The sequence below is a fragment of the Pteropus vampyrus genome, unplaced genomic scaffold (assembly GCF_000151845.1).
Source record: "Pteropus vampyrus isolate Shadow unplaced genomic scaffold, Pvam_2.0 Scaffold82, whole genome shotgun sequence".
NCBI classification, from domain to species: Eukaryota; Metazoa; Chordata; class Mammalia; order Chiroptera; family Pteropodidae; genus Pteropus; species Pteropus vampyrus.
In genome coordinates, this window is record NW_011888863.1 from 8,475,056 (window position 1) to 8,497,939 (window position 22,884).

The 22,884-nt window shown below is 36.9% G+C and overlaps 1 protein-coding gene across 1 annotated transcript in view; it reads right to left on the bottom strand.

Annotated features, from left to right (window-relative positions):
* Positions 1-6: 6 nt before the first annotated feature.
* SLC2A13 (solute carrier family 2 member 13) overlaps positions 7-22,884 on the bottom strand; it is a 315,165-nt gene continuing 292,287 nt past the window's right edge. The window contains exons 8-10 of the mRNA XM_011363165.2: positions 12,886-13,007; positions 12,619-12,771; positions 7-1,027 (exon numbers count right to left, since the gene is read on the bottom strand). Of these exons, the coding sequence (XP_011361467.1) occupies positions 801-1,027; positions 12,619-12,771; positions 12,886-13,007 (502 nt within the window). The 3' untranslated portion in view covers positions 7-800. The remainder of the gene's footprint in view (positions 1,028-12,618; positions 12,772-12,885; positions 13,008-22,884) is intronic.

A 22,884-nucleotide genomic window follows, 5' to 3' on the forward strand; every position in this document is an offset into this window, starting at 1 on the left:
TTAGAGATCCATAAAAATCTTTTTTCTTTCTGACTTTCTAGCAATAAAATATACTTATCAAAACTTGCTAGCTTATCTGTGCAAATGTACACTTATCACTGATCCAAAAAAATATGTATGAAAATATACCTTAAAAGACCTGCTTTTCATAATATTCAAAAGATCCTGTGTAGTCAGTTTCTGAAGAGCTCTCAAGATCTGAATTGGAGAGAGAAACCAAAATGTGGAATCCAAAGGAGATAAGGACAGCTGTGCCCTTGTAGGAGGCACTTTTGAATTTGTTGGTGAAAGCTTAATGGAATTTACTTTCTAATAGCTGATCACAGATAAGATACTTCTGCTTAGAAAAATTTAGTGCCAATAGACCATGTTTGACAGAAAACACCTTTGGAACATGTTCCACAATCCTGCATTATAAGTATATCATACATATATGATTCAGCTAGATTAGCACTGACTCAGTTGCCACTAATAATTACATATGGTTTTCAGAAAAAAGGATAGCACTGAAGTCACTGGATACAATATTCATTTTAGATTATTTCAGGAAGGAATTACACACATTTGTTCAATAATTATTAGTTTAAAATCTCTGTAAATATTTTTTGTACATTTCTGCTTATACAAAACAAAAAGTCATCTTGGTTGTATCTTCCTCCTAATCAAATATTCTAGAATATGAAGCTATTCAAAACTAGACTGTGGAAAAAATCAGATTAGAAGCAGGGCAGTGAGGTCACCAATTGCTGCTCTTTCCCCACAAGTTTGTTTAAATAACCAGATATATCAGCAGTTGAAAATTATTCCACATCAGAAGCATCGTTGTCAGAAAGATGATAGTTACTTCCCTTCACCCGAATATATTCAATATATCTTCCTTCATCAGAATCTGAAGCCCCACATGTACATAGCCTGTTGTCAAAGAGTGATTCAATTTCTTCTAATTTTTTCCCTTTGGTCTCAGGAAGGCAGCCATAGACGAAAAGGAGTCCCACAGCAGCAAATCCAGCATAGAGGAAGAAAGCTCCTGCAATGGAAAATAATATATAGTAAGTCTTCACAGTGTCATCAATAGGTTCTTGGAACTGTGGCAAAACGACAGTTGACCCTTGAACAATGCGGAGGTTAGGGCTCTGACTCCCTGTGCAGCTGAAAATCCACATACAACTTTGATCTTCCCAAAATTACTAATGGCCTAGTATTGACGGGAAGCTTTACTGTTTACACATATACATTTGATTAACATATATTTTGCATGTTATATGTATTATATACTGTAGTATTACAATAAGCTAGAGAAAAAAACTAAGAAATTTATAAGAGAATACATTTACAGTATTGTACATATTTATTGAAAAATATCCACGTATAAATAGAAGTACACAGTCCAAATTGTGTTCAAGGGTTAACTATATAATGAAACCAATTTTACCATAAGCTGATATAAATAAGAGTGAAGTTACCATGGCATCTCATCAATATTATAATAAAGCAATGTTGAATGAAGTTATATTATTTGAGGACCTGCTATATATGTATAAATATATACACATATATGTATAGGTCAGGTTGGAAAGAATACTTGATTTTGATTATTCTTTCTGGCTAGTCATGCATAACTATGGTCTGAGATGGAAACAAAAATTACTGCCAGTCTGGTTTACTCTGATTGTTCTAACCCTGTGAGAATATATATCTTTCTAAACTCAAATCATATAATGCCAAACTCAAGAATGACAGAACAGGCTCATATACAACTTCTGCTTTTAAGTCTTGCCTCATTTCCCTGGCTAGAAATAATTGTTATCTCTTATGTGCTTTCACAGCACTTTGTTGAGACCCTCTATAATAATAATCAATAAGTATTATGATTATGTGTATGTATTTGTCTTTCTTGTCTGCTAGACCGGTGGTACTTTGAGGGAGATACTTCTTTCTCATTTATCTTGTATTTCCCCAACCACATAAAATGATGACATTGTTGATTCCATGACTTATTAGAGCACATGGCAACTCTGTCCTTCCAGTCTCTCATGCCCAAAGTCTGGGAGTTGGCTGTTACTTTTCTCTTATACTTCTATCCAATATCCAAGCTGGTGGGAAATCCTGTTCAGTCTGCTTTCAAACTTAATCCAAAGATGACACTTCTTATCATTCCACTGATATCTCTGGTTTAAAAGCCATCCTGCCTCATCTGCACTATTGCAAGAGTCTCCTCCTTAATCTCCTTTTTCCTTCTCTTAGACCCCTGCAGTTAGTCCATTTTGTGGGTCCATAGTACTTGTCACCATCTGACATACTATAAAGCTTATTTTTTTTTATTAAAAATTTTTGTTTCTGGTGTAACTGAAACTTTTAAAAATATTTCACTTACAGTTAATATATAATACTATATACAAATATATAATACACAATAAAAAAACAATTATATAGGTTTCAGGTGTGCAATGCAGTGATTAGACATTATATAACTTACAAAGTGATCACTCTGATAAGTCTAGTGGCATCTGATACCATACAGTTATTACAATATTATTGACTGTATTCCCTATGCTGTACTTTACATCACCATGACTATTTTTATAATTGGAAATCTATACTTTTTAAAGAAAATTTAATTTTTATTTTTCAATTACAGTTGATAGTCAATATTTCGTTAGTTTCAGGTATACAGCATGATGGTTAGAAATTTATATAATTTACAAAGTGATCTCTTTGATAAATTGGTATTCACCATGAATAATACATAGTTATTACAGTATTATTGACCATATTCCCTATGCCGCACTTTACATCTCTGTGACTATTTTTATAACTGGCAATTTATACTTCTTAATACCTTTCATCTTGTTCAGCCATCCTTGCAAACCCCTTCCCATCTGGCAAGCATCAATTTGTTCTTTGTATCTGTGAGTTTGTTTTGTTCGTCTTTTAGATTGCACATATAAGTGTGCGTGTCTTTCTCTGACTATCCAAGTTATCACAAGTGGTAAGATTACATTCTTATTCACGGCCAAGTAATATACATATATTGTATATATGTATCACATCTTCTTTATCCATTCATTTGTCAATGTATATTTAGGTAGCTTCCATATCTTGACTGTTGTAAATAATGCTGCAGTGAACATAGGGGTGCATGTATCTTTTAGAATTAAGTGTTTTTGGATTTCTTTGGATAAATAGAAGTGGAATTGCTGGGTCATATTGTAGTTCTATTTTAAATTTTATGTGGAACTCCCATACTGTTTTCCACAGTGGCTATACCAGTTTACATTCTCATCAACAGTACACAGGGTTCCCTTTTTTTGTTGTTTGTGGATTGATGATAGCCATTCTTACAGGTGTGAGGTGATATTTCTTTGTGGTTTTAATTTGCATTTTCCTGATAAGTAATGATGAGCATTTTCTCATGTCTATTGGCCATCTGTATATCCTCTTTGGAGAAATGTCTGTTCAGATCCTATGGCCATTTTTTAATGGGATCATTTGTTTTTTTTGGTGTTAAGGTGTATGAATTCCTTATATATTTTGGATGTTAATCCCTTATTGGATGTATCTTCTCCCATTTGGTAGGTTGTATTTTGCCATTTGCTGTCGCTTGTGCTGAGCTTGAAGGAGTTTGGGAGAGGCTATGCTGAGCATTGAGGCTGGCTGCCACTAGTTCTAGGTTTGGAGCACTTTGATGGGCACACCACAATGTGAGCTGAAGCCAGCTGGCACTTGTAATGGACTTTTGGCTTAATTGAAGCTGTATTTCAAGCTAAGACTGGCCACCACTACACCAGGCTTGGGGTCACCAGGTCGGAGTTACAGTGCAAGCTGAGACTGGTTTCCACTCCTGCTGGGCTTGAGACCATTTAGCAAGAGGTACAGGGCACACTGAGGCTGCTGCTACTTGCTTTGGATTTGTGGATCTTTAAGACATTTTAGGAAAGTCTGTAGCATGAGCTGAGGCAGGCCACTTTTGTGGAAAATCCATAAAAGAGGTACAGGCATTGGGTGGTGTCTTGGAATCACCAGGGTGGGGAGGAAAGTGTTAGCCAGGTTAATGGAGAGCTCAGATTTGGGGATCACATGCACCTATCAGCTGAGTAGAGGGAGTGCGCAGCAAAGGAACAGTGTCACGTTTCTCTGGCGTGAGCTGTCATGACCCCTGCCCTAAAGCTAGTAAATTTAATTCCTCACTCTGTGCCCCTGGAGCTTTTCGAGCTGCTGCATATGCCCTGAGTGAGTCTTTGTACAGGCCTATAAAGAGGAATGCCTGGATCTACAGTAGCTTTCCCTCTCGGACACAACTCCCACTGGTTATCACAGCCAGATGTTATGGCAACTCCTCTTTTTCACACTGGAGCATGGGGCTGGTGAGCCAGGGGGTGTCCTCTGCAGCTGAGATATTCCTCCTGATTATGAATCACCACACAGTGGGTGTGGGACCTGCCCATTTCGCTTTTCTACCCCTCCTCCTAGTCGTGGCGTGGCTTTTCTTTATATCTTTAGTTATAGGACTCTGTGCAGCTAGTCTTCAGGTGGTTCTCCATGATGGTTTTTCTGTAATTCAGTTTTGATGCGGTCATGGAAGAATGTGAGTATCACGTTTACATACTCCGCCATCTTGACCAGAAGTCCAAAATAAAGCTTATTTTATTTCTCTCTACTAGAATGTAAAGTCTATGAGGTTAGAGAATTTTGTTTTACTAAAAGACTATGCATGTCAGTGCAGGAAAACCACAAAGACAAAAATACTCCCTGGTTGTGTTTTCTAAGTGTCAATACAGCGAGCCTAGATGGATGAGATAGAGTTATGTAACTTGTTTGTTCTCTACATAGTTATGAGATCACTTTTCCTTTATAATCTAATTCCCAGTTTAAAAATAAGAACCTATGCTTTCACTTTTGATGGTGAACAACTATAATGGGGTCTTTGACCCATTTTTAGGCCTTTAGACCATCCTGTATATGAGATGGGGGAAGGAAGACGACAGTGAAAAACTAATGGGATAAATGGCTGGAGAAACGATATCAGATTGGGAGTTGGAAGTTTTGGATTCAAGTCTTGCTATGTGACTTCTGGATAATCATTTAAATAAAATGAAATTGCTTCTCAGCTCCAAAGTAGGTTTAGGATTTTAGGTTTATAATTCTATAAATTTTACAGCCCAAATCAAGAAGAGATTTGGGGAGATGATTATGAGATGCTTGAGAGGGAGACCCGATCTCTGTTGCAGTAGCAAATGGTTTCTTCAAGGGTAGGGTCTATGGCTTGTCTTTGGGTTCCCTAGAATACAGTGCCTGACACATTAGGGGGTCTATAGAATGAATGGTCTCTTGTTTAGTAATAGAATACATCAGTAGCAGATCTGAAATAAAGGGCTATACTAGATAACCTAAAGGCATATTTGAAAGTCAGACTTTAAGCTGAATAGCACAGCAGTTAAAGCAATGAATAATATTTCTCAGTTTTATTGAATTATTACAGAATGGGAAAGACATTATTAAAGACATGCCTATAAGTAACCATTTCAGGAATATATAAGACACATTTCTTGGGAAGGCTCAAGGAAAACTGCAGAGAAAAAATGCTGCTGGATTGGCCACCCAAAAGAATCTGCTCTGTGGATTAAGGTGCTGTGAAATCACAGGAGGAAAACAGATAAATTATTTAATAGAAAAAATCTGAAAGGGCTGTGACTAGGTTAGTTAGAGTCAGTTATCATATGCCCTATAACTCTTAAGGGGCTGGACTTATTATATATTTACAAATATAGGGCTCCTTTTTTAAGTTTTAGTTTGGTTCACATTATATACTACAAGCTTATATATTTTTATGTCTGATACTTGGTAAATAACCAAAAAATAATACTAGGTCATCTGGAACGCATGAGTATTAGTGAGAGGAAGGCACCATGGCCCTGTAGAGAGTGTGGGTCTGAAAGTCACAAAGCAACCCAGGCTAAATTCGTGGGCAGTTTCTTAAATTCTCTTGACCTTAGTTTCCTAATCTGCCTAATAGGAAAAATAATTCCTGCCTTGCCAAACTGCAAAGAACAGAAATAATGAGGCAGGTCCAAGATGGCAGTATAGGTGGACTCTGAGTTCAACTGCTCACAAGAATACATTGAACATATATCTATAATTAGAGTAAATCCCCCTGAGAAACGACTGTAAGCCCATTAAACAGCTACTACACAGGAGAGAGGAGCTGCACAGAGAACGTTGGAGAACTCCAAGAGCTCTCCTGGAGCTAAGGGAACAACCCAGACAGGAGGAACTGGTGAGAATCTATTTCCCTGAATATAGTGGGTGGGAGCTCCATCTAGGTTGTCTGGCTGACCTTGCCGGGTGCTTTAGCCTATTTCCAGCCACCTCTCCTAGAAGACCAGCAGAAACAGGAGGGTGCCAGAGGGTGCATACAAGGGGCCCTTCTTCCCAGCGATCAGTCCAACAGGGTGCTGGTTTGCACACCCACTGGGCTGCAAGCAAGCAGGATTCCCCTGCCTGGAGAGAATACGAAGCTAGCAAAACACCGTGGTACTTGCCTGTAGGGCCACCTTGTCCAAAGTGTGCTGCTACTGTGTGCGCATGTGGGACTCCCCCTCCTGGAGAGAGTGTGGAGATAGAGTAGGGTTTGGGCCACTCTCCCTGCAGACAACTGAAGCAACAGGGCACACAGGCAGGGCTGCCCAGGTAGAGTGAGGGGTGTGGCTGAGTGTACAAGGAGCTGCACTGCTTGGAGAGGAAGCAGAACTAGTAAAGTACAGCTGTGCATGCAGGCCTGTCCCAGACAGAGAAGGGCCTGAGCAGGTGAGACACAAACATCTAAAGCAGTCTTGCTCTGACCCTCCCTCTGATCACAAGGACACTTAAAGCAAAAAGATACCAAGCAGCCCTGTCTACATCAGGTGAACCCACTTCTTGAGACCAGCACCGTATACACCTGCCCCAACTATAGTCAACCTGCTAAAACTATTCAACACAGTCTACTCAGACATCTTTCAAGACTAGGAGAGAGAACTGTTCTAACTGCTAGGAACAAACAGGGAGACAAAAGAATGTGCCCCAAATGAAGAAACAAGAAAAATGTCCAGAGACAAACCCTAATGAAATGGAGATAATTTGCCTGATAAAAAATTCAAAGAAATAGTCATAAGGATGCTCAACAGATTTGAGAATAGCTGAAATGAAGAATACATTGGAAGGAACTGACTGCAGATTAGTTAATACAGAATAGATTAGCAACCTGGAAGAAATGAAAAAAAATTAAAAAAATGATAGTATAAGAAATCTCTGGGATAACATCAAATGCCCTAAGATTGACATTATAGTAATTGCAGAAGGAGAAGCGGAAAGGGGCAGAGCGCATATTTGAAGAAATTATCTCTGAAAACCTTCCAGGTCCAGGAAGCACAGACAGTTCCAAACAAGATGAACCCTAAGAGACCTGCACAAAGACATACTGTAATTAAAATGGCAAAAGTTAAGGTTAAAGAGACAATCTTAAAGGCATCAAGAATTATAAAACAATTCACATATGAGGAAACTGCATTAGGTTATCAGCTGATTTCTTAGAAGCAACTTTATAGGCCAGAAGGGAGAGATTTAACCCATTTCCCGTTTGCCCCGAGAATACTCGCTGCCAGGGGCTGCAGTATTTACCCTGATATAACTCGCAAATTACAGTCCTAACCTTACTCCTAAAGTTTGCCACAAAATATCTCGCTTTTATTATTATTTTGGCATCGCTCTAGTATAGCAATAGTCTTTGGGAACAAATGACATTCAATTTATAGCATTTTGTTTTTAGTACTGGTATTTCCATTTACAAAGTGTAATTCTTGATTGCTCAAAGTGCTGGATCCTAGAAAATGTAGCGTTCTTACATGTGATGTTAACATCGTTATCCAACAGTTATTAGCCGAAGATTTATTTGATGAATCTAATTTATGTATACATTTCTGTTACATTAGGATTAGAGACAAGTTCTGTTTAGAAATAATTCCAAAGACAGTTTTGTATTTATTTTCAAATTGAAAACCAGTCAGATTTGCTTCAGCCTCAAAGAATGTGTTTATGTAAAATTAACCCTGGCAGCAAGCTGCACTTTTTTTTTCTAAACAGAAAATGGATTAAAGCAATCTGCAACTTAGAATACTTCATCCAGCAAGATTATCATTTAACATTGAAGAGAGGTAGAGTCCCACACAAGCAAAAACTAAAGGAGTTCACAACCACTAAACTGGCCTTACAAGAAATGTTAAAGGCCATAAGTAGAAATAATATGGGAAAAAAAACCCCTCACTTTTAAAGGCAAATACACAACAATTACAGTGAATCATTCACTTAAAAAGCTAATATGAAAGTTAAAAGACAATAGTAGTAAAACTAACTTAAAGAAATAATCAGGGTATACACAAAACATATAAAACCTGATGTTAAAAACAAAGAAGGGGGGAGTAAAATGTACTTTTAGAATGTGATTAAACTTTTTTTTTTTTGGTGGAGTGTTGAATTTTTTTATATCCATAAAATATTCTTGAGCTTATTTCTGACATGTGCTTATGTTACTTGGAGATAGTTTTTCCATGTTTATTAGGCAGGACCTGAGCAGCACTGACTTAGGGCTAATTTCCCCCTATTACCAAGGCATGATCTTTCTGAGTAATCTGTCAAATGTCCTATAAATTATGAAGGTTTTTGGCTGACTGGGTGAGAATGGGCAACATTTCCAGCCCTGTGCAAAATAGACTATTAAAGATGGATAAGCATGAATGGTAACCACAAACCAAAAAATAAAAAAATGAGAAAGGAATCCAATCAAAACTCTAAAGACCAGCAAATCAAAGATCAAGAAGGAACAGCAAAGAACAAAAACCAAAAACAGTGAACATGGCAATAAGCGCATACCTATCAATAATTAACTCTAAATGTCAGTGGACTAAATTGCTCCGATCAAGACAGGGTGGCAGAATGGATTAAAAAAAGAAACAACCATGACCCATCTATATGCTGCTTACAAGAGACTTTAGATTGAAAGACACATGGACTGAAAGTGAAGGGATGGAAAAAGATATTCCATGCAGATAGAAAGCGGTGGTAGCAATATGCACATCAGACAAAATAGACTTCAAAACAAAGAATGTAAAAAGAGACATGAATATTACATAATCCAAGAAGAGGATATAACAATTATAAATATCTATGTACCCAACAAAGGAGCACCCACGTATATAAAGCAAATATTAATGGACATAAAGGCAGAAATTAACAGTAATAGTTAATACTTAGCTTAATAGATCATCCAGACAGAAAATTAGTAAGGAAATAATGGCCTTAAATGCCACATTAGACTAGTTTGACTTAATAGACATTTATAGAGCATTTCATCCAAGAACTATAGGTTACACGTTTTCCTCAAGTGTACAAGTAACATTTTACAAGATAGACTTCGTGTTAGGCCACAAAACAAGCCTCAAGAAAATTGAAATTAAGCATATTTTCCAACCACAATGGCACAAAACTAGAAATCAATTATAAGAAAACTTGAAAATATGTGGAGAATAAAAAAATCCATCTAAACAATCAGTGGATCAAAGAGGAAATCAAAAGCTATCTTGACAAAATAAAAACAATTTATGTGATGCAGCAAAAGCAGTTAAGAGTTAAATTAATAACTATAAAGGCCTACCTCAAGAACCAGGAAAAAATCCCAAGTAAACAATCTAAATTTACAGCTAAACTATAAAAAGGAACAAACAAAACCTGAAGTAGAAGTAAACGATAAAGATCTGAACTGAAATAAACAAAATAGGAAAACAATAGAAATGATTAATGAAACTAAGAGCTGGTTCTTTGAAAGGATAAATAAAATTGATAAGCCTCTAACAAAACTCATCAAGCAGAACAGAACAAGATTAGTATACTAATAAATTGGGAATGTTTTCATCAAAAGGGTGATACTGACAAGCTAGCTCTGGGAAGATGTGGAAATTTTGAGGAAAAGTTGATAATCAGAGTTGTGGAGTTAAGAACAAATGGAATGTTCAGTGGGAGGGACAAAGGATGATGATAAAAGAATATATAAGTATATATGATAAAATATTTTAGACTAAACCAGGCTGCTAAACTCTATAACAAAGTAGACAGGCTTTATAAAATGAAATATTAAGGAGAAACATCTTTCACAATTTAAGAAGAGTGTCATGATTAGAAATAACTAATCCAAAATGTTGGTATAAATGCCTAGCGTTAATTAGATGGATTAGGAAGATTCTTAAAGGCCATATAGCTTCTTGCTTGTGACCCAGATTCCCAAAGTCAAATAATATCAAGGAAGTTCTATTAAAACACAGGATCCTTTAACAAAATCTGAGGAATCTAAACAGGCAAATATTAAAACCACCCACGTGGTCTTCACTGGTGAGACCTGTGGTCAACAAAGGTGTAGGAAAGCTGGAAGGGTTGTGATCTGCTCCATGTAATGGGCAAGTCAATTATGTAACTATTATTCCCTCTTGGAATGAAAATGAAAAAAATGTCTGTACCAAGTCTATAGATATTCATCAGCTTTAGTTTAAATGACTAAATATGGAGTCCTATATTAAATTTTGGATTAAAACAAATATTTAATTGAATTATACAAAATGAGGATTCAAAGACTGTGTTAGGTTGAATTTCAATTCCTCAACACAGGAACTTTGATATAATGCTCTCCAAGGGACCTATTTAGTCACATGTGCTATACATAAAATATAGTATACATTTTAATGATAATTTTTAGTAATAAACATTACTGAATGGGGTCCAAAGCAGACCTATCTTAAGCAGTATAGTTTAGGAAAGAATCAAAATTGAGGTTTTATGAAACGAAATAGATATGGATATTTCCAGAGAAATACATCATTTTTGTGTATATTCATTAAATCAGGACTATAAACACATTTTACATAAATCGGTAACATGTAGATCAAAATGTAGATCAAAGATGGAAAAACTAACCTAAACTGAAATATTGTCCCACTACTAGCCAGCAGTAGACCTCATGGACCAGTGCATTGACCTGATCGAGGCTTGCCTTAATGCAAAGCAAAATCTTCTCCTAACTGGATATTTTTGAAAGAAGCCTGGCTGTGCTCTTTTTAAAATTTACATCTGTTGCCTCATGTTTTTCTGGAAGCATAAATTCAAGAAAGAGGAGCTTTGCTGTCAAAATTCTTACCATGTAGATTTTTATTATTTGGTCTATGACTTTATATAAAAAATGCTTTCTCAGGATGTTACTCTATACTTAGGTCTTAAATTATTTAAGCGTTCTCAGGAATCAGCATATATGGGTAAATATTTATTGTGTTCATATTTATGGTATCAGGATGGTAAGTTTTACTTAGGTAAAAATTTTTAATTGCCAAATGGGATAAAGCTAAATATATATCCAGTTTAAAGTGCCAGTGCATTTACTTTCCAAGAAAATAAATATTTCTAAATGTTCTAACTGGTGATTGAGTGGGAGAAGAGTTTTATAAAGATAAAAGTAAATGCCAATTCAGCATGTTCAGAAGAGAGGAGGAATCAATTTTTACAATGTTTCCTCATATTAATCATTCATCTACAAAATTCGTCTATATATTTATTCCTTTGACAGACATTTTTGAATGTTTATCAAGTGAATAGGATGCTCTGGAAGGCACTGTAAACAAGGCCTAGTCTTGGCCTGAGCCAAAGGGAGCAGAGAGGGGTGGAAGTGGGAGAGGGGGCTGACAAATAAACCTGCTCTTGCAAAAAGAAATTATAAATGGCCAGAGCATGGGATGAAATGAGGTGAGTGATGGGGGAAGAGGATCAGAGAATAGTCTAAGCAGTAGATATTCCATATAAACTACAAAGGCTTATGAGTAAATTAGAATGAAAACCTCATATTTCATCATTTAGAATCCAATCACAACTCATAAGAAATCCTCATTCTAAAAAGACAAACGCTTCATTTCAGTAAAAATGGACTTGGAGTTGCTTCCCAGCTTTTTCCTAACTTGGCCACTTCTCAATATTGTTTTCTTTGAGGTATAGTTCCCACATATTTTTCACTTGAACACTACTGTCATGTTTACAGTTCTGGCAGTGGTAAGTGCTGGTCTCAGCAGACACTTAAATGCACATGCCTTGGCTTGAACAGCATAGATGAAACTGTGGAAGGTATAACTCACAGTATGACATTTGGGGGACCCACTTTCAGTCTACTCTGATTCCTCTTGGATATGACTCCATCTCTGTCATGGGACATGTTCAAACATTAGCCCTAGACTCCCTGCCTACATCTTTCTACCATTCTGTTATATTCCTTCATTAAGCTAAAAACCATGCTGTGAAGATTTCCAACTGGGGAGATGTTTGGGTTGGGAGGGTTGGTGGGTGATAGCACCGAGGGACATAAAATAATGCTGCTTAGGAAGGAGAATTCCTTTTACCTTTTCCCATCTGCATCTCCAAGGACTCGGGACAAGGAAGCCACACAGAGAAATATAACAGCAAAAATACAACGACCTAGCCTTTCCATCACTAATGATAGCATATCTAAAAACATAGTAGGAAAAATAAAAATATAGTTGGAAAAAAATATTCTCTTACCGTAGTATGTAAGATACTCTGCTGTGTGTAAAAATGTCAGTGAAACCAGAACATTGAAAATCCAGTTTATTCCAGATGAACATGCATTTCCTGTACTTCTTGCCCAAAGGGGATATATTTCAGAATTCACAGTCCAAGGCATTGGTCCCATTCCTGAGAAATACAAATTAAAAATTTTGACAAAGCAGTATGTAAGGAACTTTAAAAAGAACGGCTTGTCTCCTCTAAAAAGAGACAACATAACAATAACAACAAAGCCTTGTTTACCAGGTGCGAAGAAAACAAGATATAAAATAAGGCCCAGAAGTGCAGTCCAGGAGTATGGTGTAGGGCAGAAATTGTAAGCCCAAAATACTTCTTCTGTTTTAAATTTGGTTTCATTTTCACACCTGAAAAATAATGCAATATAAACAGTGTTTTAGGATATAGTTGCAGAAATTCAATGAAATCATCTAGGATATATTTGGAAATTTCTTAACATCATTAAAAGGGTCCAAAATGTTTTTCTTGAAAAAAAAATTAAGATTTTAATATACAGTATTAGATAAAACTCATATAGAACTTTTAAGAGCTGAATATAATTCATAAGCAACACAAAGAAATACATTGTGCATACAATTCAATTGCAAAAAAACCCCAAATCTGATTAAAAAATGGGCAGAGGATCTGAATAGGCATTTTTCAAAAGACATATAGATGGCCAACAGGTACAGGAAAGGTGATCAAAATCACTAATCATTAGAGAAATGCAAATCAAAACCATTTTAAAACTAATCTGCCTACATCCCCCCCACCCCCTACATGGACGTTGGAATGTACACAGGGCTTCGAGGTAATCACAAACTACCATTAATCCTTCCTCCACTGTTTAGCCCTTCCTCTGGGGCAAGGCACCCTCAATGTTTGACTTGCTCTGGTCCCAGAGACCCTGGTATCTGGTCTCTTCGTTCCCCTCCCTCACTCCTGTGTTCCTTTTGGAATACGTAGGTCCATTTCTTAGAGGGGCATAAAACAAATGGTTTGGGAAGCGGGGAGGTGAATGGTGTGGGGATTCATTTTCTGTCTTGCTGCCACCTAAGACTGTTTCCAAGAGTAAATTCCCTATTAAAACTCTAAACCGACAAGCTGGAATTGTCTTTTTTTTTTTTTTTGTGGCCACTAGGCTCCTTTGGCTTTAGGGGGCTTGCTTTGCATACAGGGCCTTTTCATGAAACAATAGAAAAGATCAAGTGTTGGTGAGGATGTGGAGAAAAGGGAGCCCCTGTGAACTGTTGATGGGAATGTAAATTGGTTTTGCTACTATGGAAAACAGAATTGCCGTATGATTCAGCAATTCTACTGCCGACTATTTATCTAAAGAAAACACTAACTCAAAAAGATATCTGCACCCCCATGTTCACTGCAGCACTATTAAAAATAGCCAAGATGTGGAAGCAACCTAAGTGTCTATTGATGGATGAAGAAAATGTGACTCACTCACTCTCTTACACACGAATATTATCCAGCAATAAAAAGGAAATCTTGTCATTTATGATAACATGGATGGATCTTGAGGGCATTATGCTAAGTGGAATAAGTCCGCAGAAAAAGACAAATACCATTATAATCTTAATTATATGTGCAATTTTAAAACAACCAACAAGAAAAACTGAGCTCATAGATACAGAGAACAGACTGGTAGTTGCCAAGAATGATAGGTGGGTAACTAGGTCAAAAGGTACAAATTTCCATTTATAAAAGACATGTCATGGAGATGTAATATACAACATGGAGGTTACTGTTAACAAATACCATACTGCATCTTTGAAAGTTGATAAGCAAATAGATCATAAAAGTTCTCATCACAAGAAAAAAAAATGTAAGTATGGTGACAGATATTAACTAGACTTAATATGGTGATCATTTTGCAATATACAGATACCAAATCCTGTTGTATACTTGAAACTAATGTTATATATAAATTATACTCAATAAAAAATAAAAAGAAATACATTGTCTCTCATACCCATTTCATATAAGTCAGACATGATTTCCAGTTTGTCCTTGAAAGCTACAGGAACGCTTTAAGACCACTGAGAGTCATTGTGTTATGGTAGACTTTAGATTTTGCAGTCAGGACAAGGTTCAAGTCCTAGAACCAGATTGATTGATTGATTGATTGATTGATTGATTGATTTATTAACTTGTAAAATGGGGATAATGCTCTACAGATAATTTTAAGAATTGGAAGGGTCACCTATAAAGGGGTGATAGGATAGATGAGGGGAGGGAACAATTCTTACATCTGATTCCAACTGACCCTTTCCCTTCCTGCTATGCATCCTTGCTTGCTTCTCTGTCAGTCACTGCCTACTGATTTTGCCTCATAGTTACATGGTGAAGCAGTTTCCTATGGTCTTAGATTGATTCTTAAGTTTAACTTCAACTCTTGACCTTAATTGAAATCTGAATTGCATCTGAAGGCCCAGTTGGCCTCGAAAACATTTTTATCCCCTATTGTCATTTTTAGACCTCTATTTTTGAATCTTGACATCCAAGCCCTATCCTTGTTACTGTACGACCTCCTTCATAACACTCCACTCGTCCTGGGAAGATTTGGGTGCCTGGTCAGTCATCTTTTCCACCCCCTCTCATTCATTTAACATCTGGCCCATCTAATACTTTGGCTTCATAGTTCCTTATTTAACCTCTGAAATGGCAGAGAGGGCACTTGATATAATTTGCTTGATCTGGAACTATTTTACTTAAAGGTTTTAAATTTAGAGTATTCCTTTTCTGATTGCAAGCACTTTATTTCTTCAGTTCTGATAACTTGCTCCACACCCAAATCACAATCTTTAGATTCTGACTCAGTGTTCATTCATGTCATCGCTCAGCTTAGACCATGCCAATATTGTCTTTTCTGGCCTCTGGAATCCAACTTTCTTTCCTCCAGGCTTGTCTGCCATTCTTGCCACTTCAGTTCCAAACCCTGTGCAGCATCAGCAACTTCCTTCAATAACCACTTTTCAGAAGTTGGGCAAAATTATGAAACCATGCTGCTGGGTTCTATTAAATGTTCATGTTCTCAGTTGGGTCCCTGGTTATGCTTATTTATTTTTATTTATTTTTAATTAAGTTTATTGGGGTGATATTGGTTAATGCAATTATATAATTTTCAGGTGTACATTATCATTTGACATCTGTATATTCTATCGTGTGTTTACCACTCAAAGTCCAGTTTCCTTCAGTTACCATATATTTGGTCCCCTTTACCCACTTCACCCTCCCCCTAAACCCTATATTTGACCTCCTTTATCCCATCTACCTTCCCCCTCTTCCCCCATCCCACTAGTAACCACTAGTCTATAGTCCTCTGGTTGCTTTTTTATTTTTATCCTTTGTTGTCTTCTCTACTGAATTTTCTATTACTTCAGAGTAGGCATTCAATAAACTTTGGTCAACTGTTGCCTCAATTAATTAAAATATTTTTTACTATCCTCCAGTCCTGAAATCTTTGCCTCTGCTTTTTAGGTACTAAGAACTTGCCTCCATGTTTAAGAAAATTGAGAACTTTCCATTTGAATGCCCTAATTTTTTTTTTACTGAACATCTACCTTTCTGTATTTTCTTTCAGGTTCTCCTCCTACCTCCAATGGTAACATGTCTCTTGCCCTTTCTAAATACTGCCCTTCCTATTAGTGGTCCTTCATCTTGGTCTCCTTTTGTCTCCTCTGGGGTCATATGCCAACAGTAGTCTATTTTCTTTTTGCCATCTTTAGTTTCTTCCCACTTGAGCCTTCCTTTCTGATTACAACACACACACACACACAATTGCTCCTGTTCAAATAGTCAGCTCTCTCATATTACTATTACTAGCTCATCCAAAATCACAAAGAAGTTTGCACTAGTGAACTCTACATTCTTACTACCCATGCTTTACTTCACAGCCTAGCTCCCCGCCGCCTCTAGCTGCCAGCTGACTCTTAACTCAGGCTGTTTTCCTGTATCTGCTCATCTAAAAGTCAATGATATGACCTCCAAATTGATTTATTATGCCTTAATTCTGAGTTATTCTGTGGTGGATGAAATTACTAACAACCCTTCCTTCTCTTTCCCCTTTGCTTTTATATCTATATCTCAATCTTATCTCTTTGACATATATGTCTTCACTGCTTTTTTAAAAACCTCTTCTTCCCCTCAACCTTTAAATATAGGTGTTCTCTAAGGTTCTGTTTTGGGGCTTATACCTTCTCTCTCAATCATCTCATGCCATTTTAGGGCTTTTTAATCTCCACATAGATGCTCCCTGATAGGTTATTCTAGCCTTGACCTTTTTCTCAAGCTCCATTATGGAATTTAGGTATCTGCTGAACATCCATATCTAGATATCCTGCTATGGTGTCAGACATACCAGTGGTACAATGGAATCCATTGTCCTCTCTAGTAGACAGAGAGATTATAGCTGTTCTAGATTCAGATTATGACTCTATCATTTATTGGCTATGGTTCATTCAAAAACTTATTTTATGCATCAGTAGAAAAATAGCTATAAAAAGTAACTACTCTTTGCACTTGTGGAAACTAGTTAGTGGGTACAGGTGTGGTCCTGTTTCCTGATCTATAAAATAGGGGAAAGGACTGGGAACATTAAATGTGATCATGCATGCTGAGTGCTTTGCACACTGCTTGGAATGTAGTGTATGCACAGTATTACTTTAATAGTGCCACTAGGACATTTCTGTTTTAGTTAACATCATCATTCCCCAAGTTGAAATGGATTAAAATCTTGGAGTTATTTCCAACATTTTCTTATCCATCTGTCTTTAAATACTCTATACTTTTGAGTCCAAGTAAAGAAGAGTGGCTAAGACTGTGAGCGCTGGGACTGACATCTTACATTTGAAACTAGGTTGGGACACCCAGATTTGAAGCTAGGATGTATGCGATCTAGGCACTTAACTCTTCAATGCCTGTGTCTTCATCTGTGAAATAAGGATTTTCCCTGCACTTACCTCAGAGAGATATTTTGAGGCTTACATGAGATAATGTATGCAAAGAACTTCACATAGTATTTGCAAGAAATCATATTTCCTAGACCTAATTTCTTGAGTCTTATTCTTCCTATTTGCATTAATACTAGACTAATTCAGACTCTCGAGTGTTTATGTCATCAGTTATATCTGTCTCTGTGATCTGTGTTTCCTTATGGCCATGGTCTTGTGCAGTCCTCTCCCTTGAGTGTGGGAGTGACCTGTGACTTGCTTCTAACCAACAGAATGTGGCCAAAATGATAGGACATATATGATTAAGTGCTGTTTAGATGAAATCTCTCATTTCCTTGCCAGCTTTGAAAAAGCAAGCTGCCAGGTTGTGGGGTCCCAGGGTTGGGATGCTCGTGGAAGGAACTGAGAAAAGTCTTTAGGACCTGAGGCTAGCCTTTGATGGAAAGACAGCAAGAACTGAAGTCTTGGGTACAAAGGTTACTTACTGAATTCTGCTAACAAAACCTGATCCTTCCCTACATGAGCCTCAGGTGAAATCACAGCCCTAGTCAATACTTTGATTGTAGCCTTGAGAGACTCTAAGCTGAAGACTTAGTTAAGCTATGCCTGGTCTCCTGACCCACAGAAATTGTGATATAATACTGTTATGCTGCAATAAAAAATAGTCTCCTAATTATGTTTTCTGTTTCTAGCATTCCTTCTTTAAAGTACTACCTCACCAAGTTGAGCTCTCTAGAGCATTGATTGCTCTTGCCACCTAGCTGCTCAAAAACCTTCATCCCCCTTATCCCAACTTCCCATGAGATGGGGCCTGTAAAATTTGGCTGCAGCCTACCTTATCCTATATTCCTGTCCAGATCCTTTTCTTCAACTAAACTGGACTACTTATTTTTTGAAACTATTTTCCAGACCCCGCATCTTCTACTCATGCTATTTCCTCTCTCACTCCTGATCACTACCCTCAAAATCTACTTCAGCCCTCAAGGCTAGTACTGATGCCACCCACTCACCTGTCTGAAATATTCTCTCCCTCCTCCCAATGTCTCTTCATTTTCCTCATATCACTGTCATATAGTGCTCTGTATTATCCTATCTGAATATACTCTCTCTCTACTGGGCTATCATCCCAGGCAGCACAGCACAACGGTCAAGGGCACAGGGTCTAGAGACAAGCTACACGGTTTTATATCTTGGTTTGGCCACTTACCAGCTGTGTAACTTTACCTCTTTGTACCTTGGTTTTCTAATCCGTAAAATAAGTCCTTAATATACTTGTAACAAAGATTAAATATAGTGATAATTGCTTGGTACAAAGACAGCAATTTATTTGCCAAAAGAAAAATTGTTTTGTATCCACTCTTTTAAAAATCTCAACCTCTAGTCCATAATAGTACTCTCTATAGAAATAAATGGTCATTGAAAGAATGAAGCTTTTATACTTGTATTTAACTGTGAGTAGAAACAGCATCAGAAATCCTGTGATCAATAATCCTTTACTTTCATTTCCCAACAGTCTTTTGAGTTATGAAGATCTTAAAATGAGAAGATAATAAAGAAGGGCAGTGGGAGAGGGAGAGAGAACAGTGAAGAAGAGGAAAGAGAGGAAGGGGGGAAGGGAGAGGGAAAGCAAGGGGAGGACAGCAAAAGAGACAGGTAAGCTTCTGGGAAGAGAATGCTTACAAATCACTCACATTCACTGAAAAACTCTATTTACTATTTTTATTCATTATTACCAAAGTTCCCTGCATGATCTCTGGCTGGAACAATGGAAAGTGGCATATTTTCAGGTAGAGTCTACGCTTGCTGTGATGCAGCTTTTCACCATCTGGCCACATATGAACATTTTTATGCATAAAAGACCTAGTAACTTCTCATCTTCGTGCTGATTTTAAAAGCACTGCAGGGACTGGTTTGAGAGAGTTACACATTTAGCAGTACGTAGACATCTAATGACTAAGAATGTGACATCATACCTGACCTTCAAAATATAAATGCTAGAAATCCCAACTAAAAAATGAAAATGTATATTCCAAATGTTATTGCAAAACACCTCATGTTTTCCTGGCTTAGTGACTACTGGTGGAAGAACATAATGCTCTGGAAAAAGAACAAAAATACTTTGACATCAGTGTGTGGGTTGGGATTAGAAAAAGTCATGCTCTATGATGGGGCACCTTCTCACTACTTCCTGGAGCAAAAACAGAAAATGACTACAATGGTGGGAGCTGTTCAGAGGGTGCTGCAGTGCACCAAGTTGCAGAATTGTATGCAAGCAGGTGAGAGATGTCTCATTTTGCCAGAGGGAGAGAACTAATCTTTACCAGCACAATGACGACCCAACACCTGATACTGCAGATCATATAAAGGATCAGTTCCATGTTCCAGCCATGGAACCCACAGTGCTTCCTTTAATAACTCACCTAGAAATTAAAAGCTCTACTGGGAAGTGGAACAGTTCTCCCTTACCTACACAACGCCCACCCCAAAACCGGTTTATACATAGCGCTACTTCTGCCCATTTTTTTTGTGTGTGTTACCTCTTCATCAGATGTCTAAAGTGTCTTAAACTAAAATAACCAAAAGAACTAAATGGTGTGTCTGCTCTGGACAGTGAACCGTTAGTAATTTATTCCTTATTTCCTGCACAGCACATGCTTTTCGTATCGAACCTTTTAAGATGAACTTAACTGCTTCATGTTCATATGGGGATGGGAGAAGTTACAATCCATATTTTTAACACAAAACTTCAAATTTTATCTAGTTCTGATCATTGAGAAACCTATAGAACTTTGTCTCCTTCCCAGAAGAGTCTATAAAAGAGCTAGGATTTTGGAGAAGGGAAGGGAGGGATTTACTACTGCTTGTGTGACACATCTACCATTCTATTGGGTTCACTGCACATAGTTTACTTGCCAGTTCACTACTGAGAAGTGTTAGTGACGCACGATTTCATCTCCAGTTTCTGATGCAGGCTTTTGAACAAGATCATTAAGGTGTCACCTCAAAAAAAAAAATGGATACTCCTAAGTGTTAACTCTAATAGTTGTTCATCTACAGAAATGTATGATCTGATTACACATGGTCTGAGAGTGGTGGAGGAGAGGTACCTAGAAAAAGACAAGAGTATCTCCCCAGGAAAGGAAACCTTAATTCTCCTCTGAGAAGACATAAAGAAACACAATGCCAATCAATCAGAGGACTAGGATGATATAAATTTACAAGCAGTCCAAGCCATGAGATATTTCAACTTTTGGCCATCCCATCAAAGCAACCAGGAAAAGTTACTGTTATAAACTTGACTCAGTACTAAGACACGTTAATTTCTGTTCACTGGCATAATTCCTATATAATAATATAACACCAAATAAACTTTTGCCAAAGGTGGTGACATAGCATTTAAACTCTAACATGTCTGTAGTTAAATTTTTAGAAAAGTATAGCTCTTTAGCTTGCAGTGCAGACCATGTTGCAGATCTTGGCCTTAGATGTTCTTCTATTATCTGGACATTTTCTCCTGCTTTTAGGTCTTACAATTTTCCTACAGAGGACTATCACAAAAAGGCAAGTTGGAAAAAAAAACAAAAACAAAAAAAAACAAAAAAAACCCCATAGATTTTCTGATAAGAAAACCTTTAGAATTATTGAGATAATGAAATCATAGACATGGGTAAATTTCCAAAAACATTAGAAATTTGCAGCTAAAAGCCATTTTTAAAAGTGAATTAGTAAAGTTTTTTTTTATATATCAATTGCTGTCTGCTGTATCTAAACTATTTGCCAGTATGATGGCTAGCTTCAAACAGAAGAATACTAAAGTAAATTAAATACAGTTTACAATGGTACCAAAGTTATTTCTTTGCAATAGGTTATGATTGGCCCTCATGTGACCGCTGTGACAAGGATCTCATGATAGTGAGTTATACCATCCCTCTCAAGTTCCAATTCAGAGATCTGAGGTTTTTCCACACTTAAGGGTTTGCTCTCCTCCTTTTTTTAACTCCCTTGCATTACTTGGGACCTTACTCTAGTGAGGATACAGTACCTGTCTGCCTTCTTCCTTCCCTGGGCTTCATAGGCCAGTACTTAGCACAACATTTTACATATAATCAACCTCAATAAATATTTGTTAAATAAAACAGTACAGATACTTTTAACACTTCTCATTAAGCTGATCTTCGGACATCTGACACCAATTTCTTCACTACATTGTAAGCATTAGAGATGACATATTTGTCAAAAATTTTTTAAATTCTAAGAAATTTATTTCTACTTAATTAAAAAAGTTATTGCCTGTGGTAATAAGGAAAGACATGCTTCCTTACCATGAGCATTGCACAATCCATCTGTATCATCCCAAGCTTCAAGAATCTCAAGGCACACCAGTACTCTGATTTGATTTTCTTTCCATCATAAAAGTACTTAATTGCACAGTATCCCTCCTCGCTCATTTTTCTTTGCAGGTGCATGGGGATGAAGGTAGCTCATTTAATCACTGTAGGCTGTCTTGATGTAAACAATGGTATAATCTGTTTCTTGGGTGCTTTTCAATCCATTCTACAGCTGCCTCCCATCAAGAGTGAATCCTGTGGATTCTTTATGAAAGCTGTGCTCCCAATAAAAATGTCCTCAAGTAGCTGTAAATCTTTACTCAGTTAAATTAACCAATATTTCTATAATGTGTTATCGCCTACAAAATACCTTACTATACATTAACTCATTAACTCATTTAATTTTCATAATCATTCAAAGAAAAAGCACATACACACACTGTCTTCCTTTTAACACATTTGAAGTGATTCTAATGCAATAAGATGGCAGTGTTAAGCAGGATTTAAATAACATATTCTAAAATATGGAGCCACATGACTGATACAGTCATGTCAGTAAGGAATTTAAAATGTTTCCCTAGAAGCTGCTTAGAGGATGAAAATACATATGGAATGTCTCAGCAATTGCTTAAAAAAAATTGTGCCATTAGTTATTGACATAGAATTTTGTAAATAATGAGATGGAAAGGCAGTTTCACATTTTGTCTCAAATTACTGCTAAAGTGGAAATGTAATAGCTTTACATATTAAACATTTTAACTACCATTGCCCCTGTGCCTTGGAAGTCAGCACAGTGGCTGGCACACAGTTAGGTCTCGATAAATATTTTTTAAATGAATAAGTCATTTTCACCACTTGACAATGTAACAAAACATTGCCTCATAATTCTAAAATTATTTTATTCCCAAAGCAACTTTAGGTAAGGAGAGAATGAATTAGAAGTGTAATGTGTC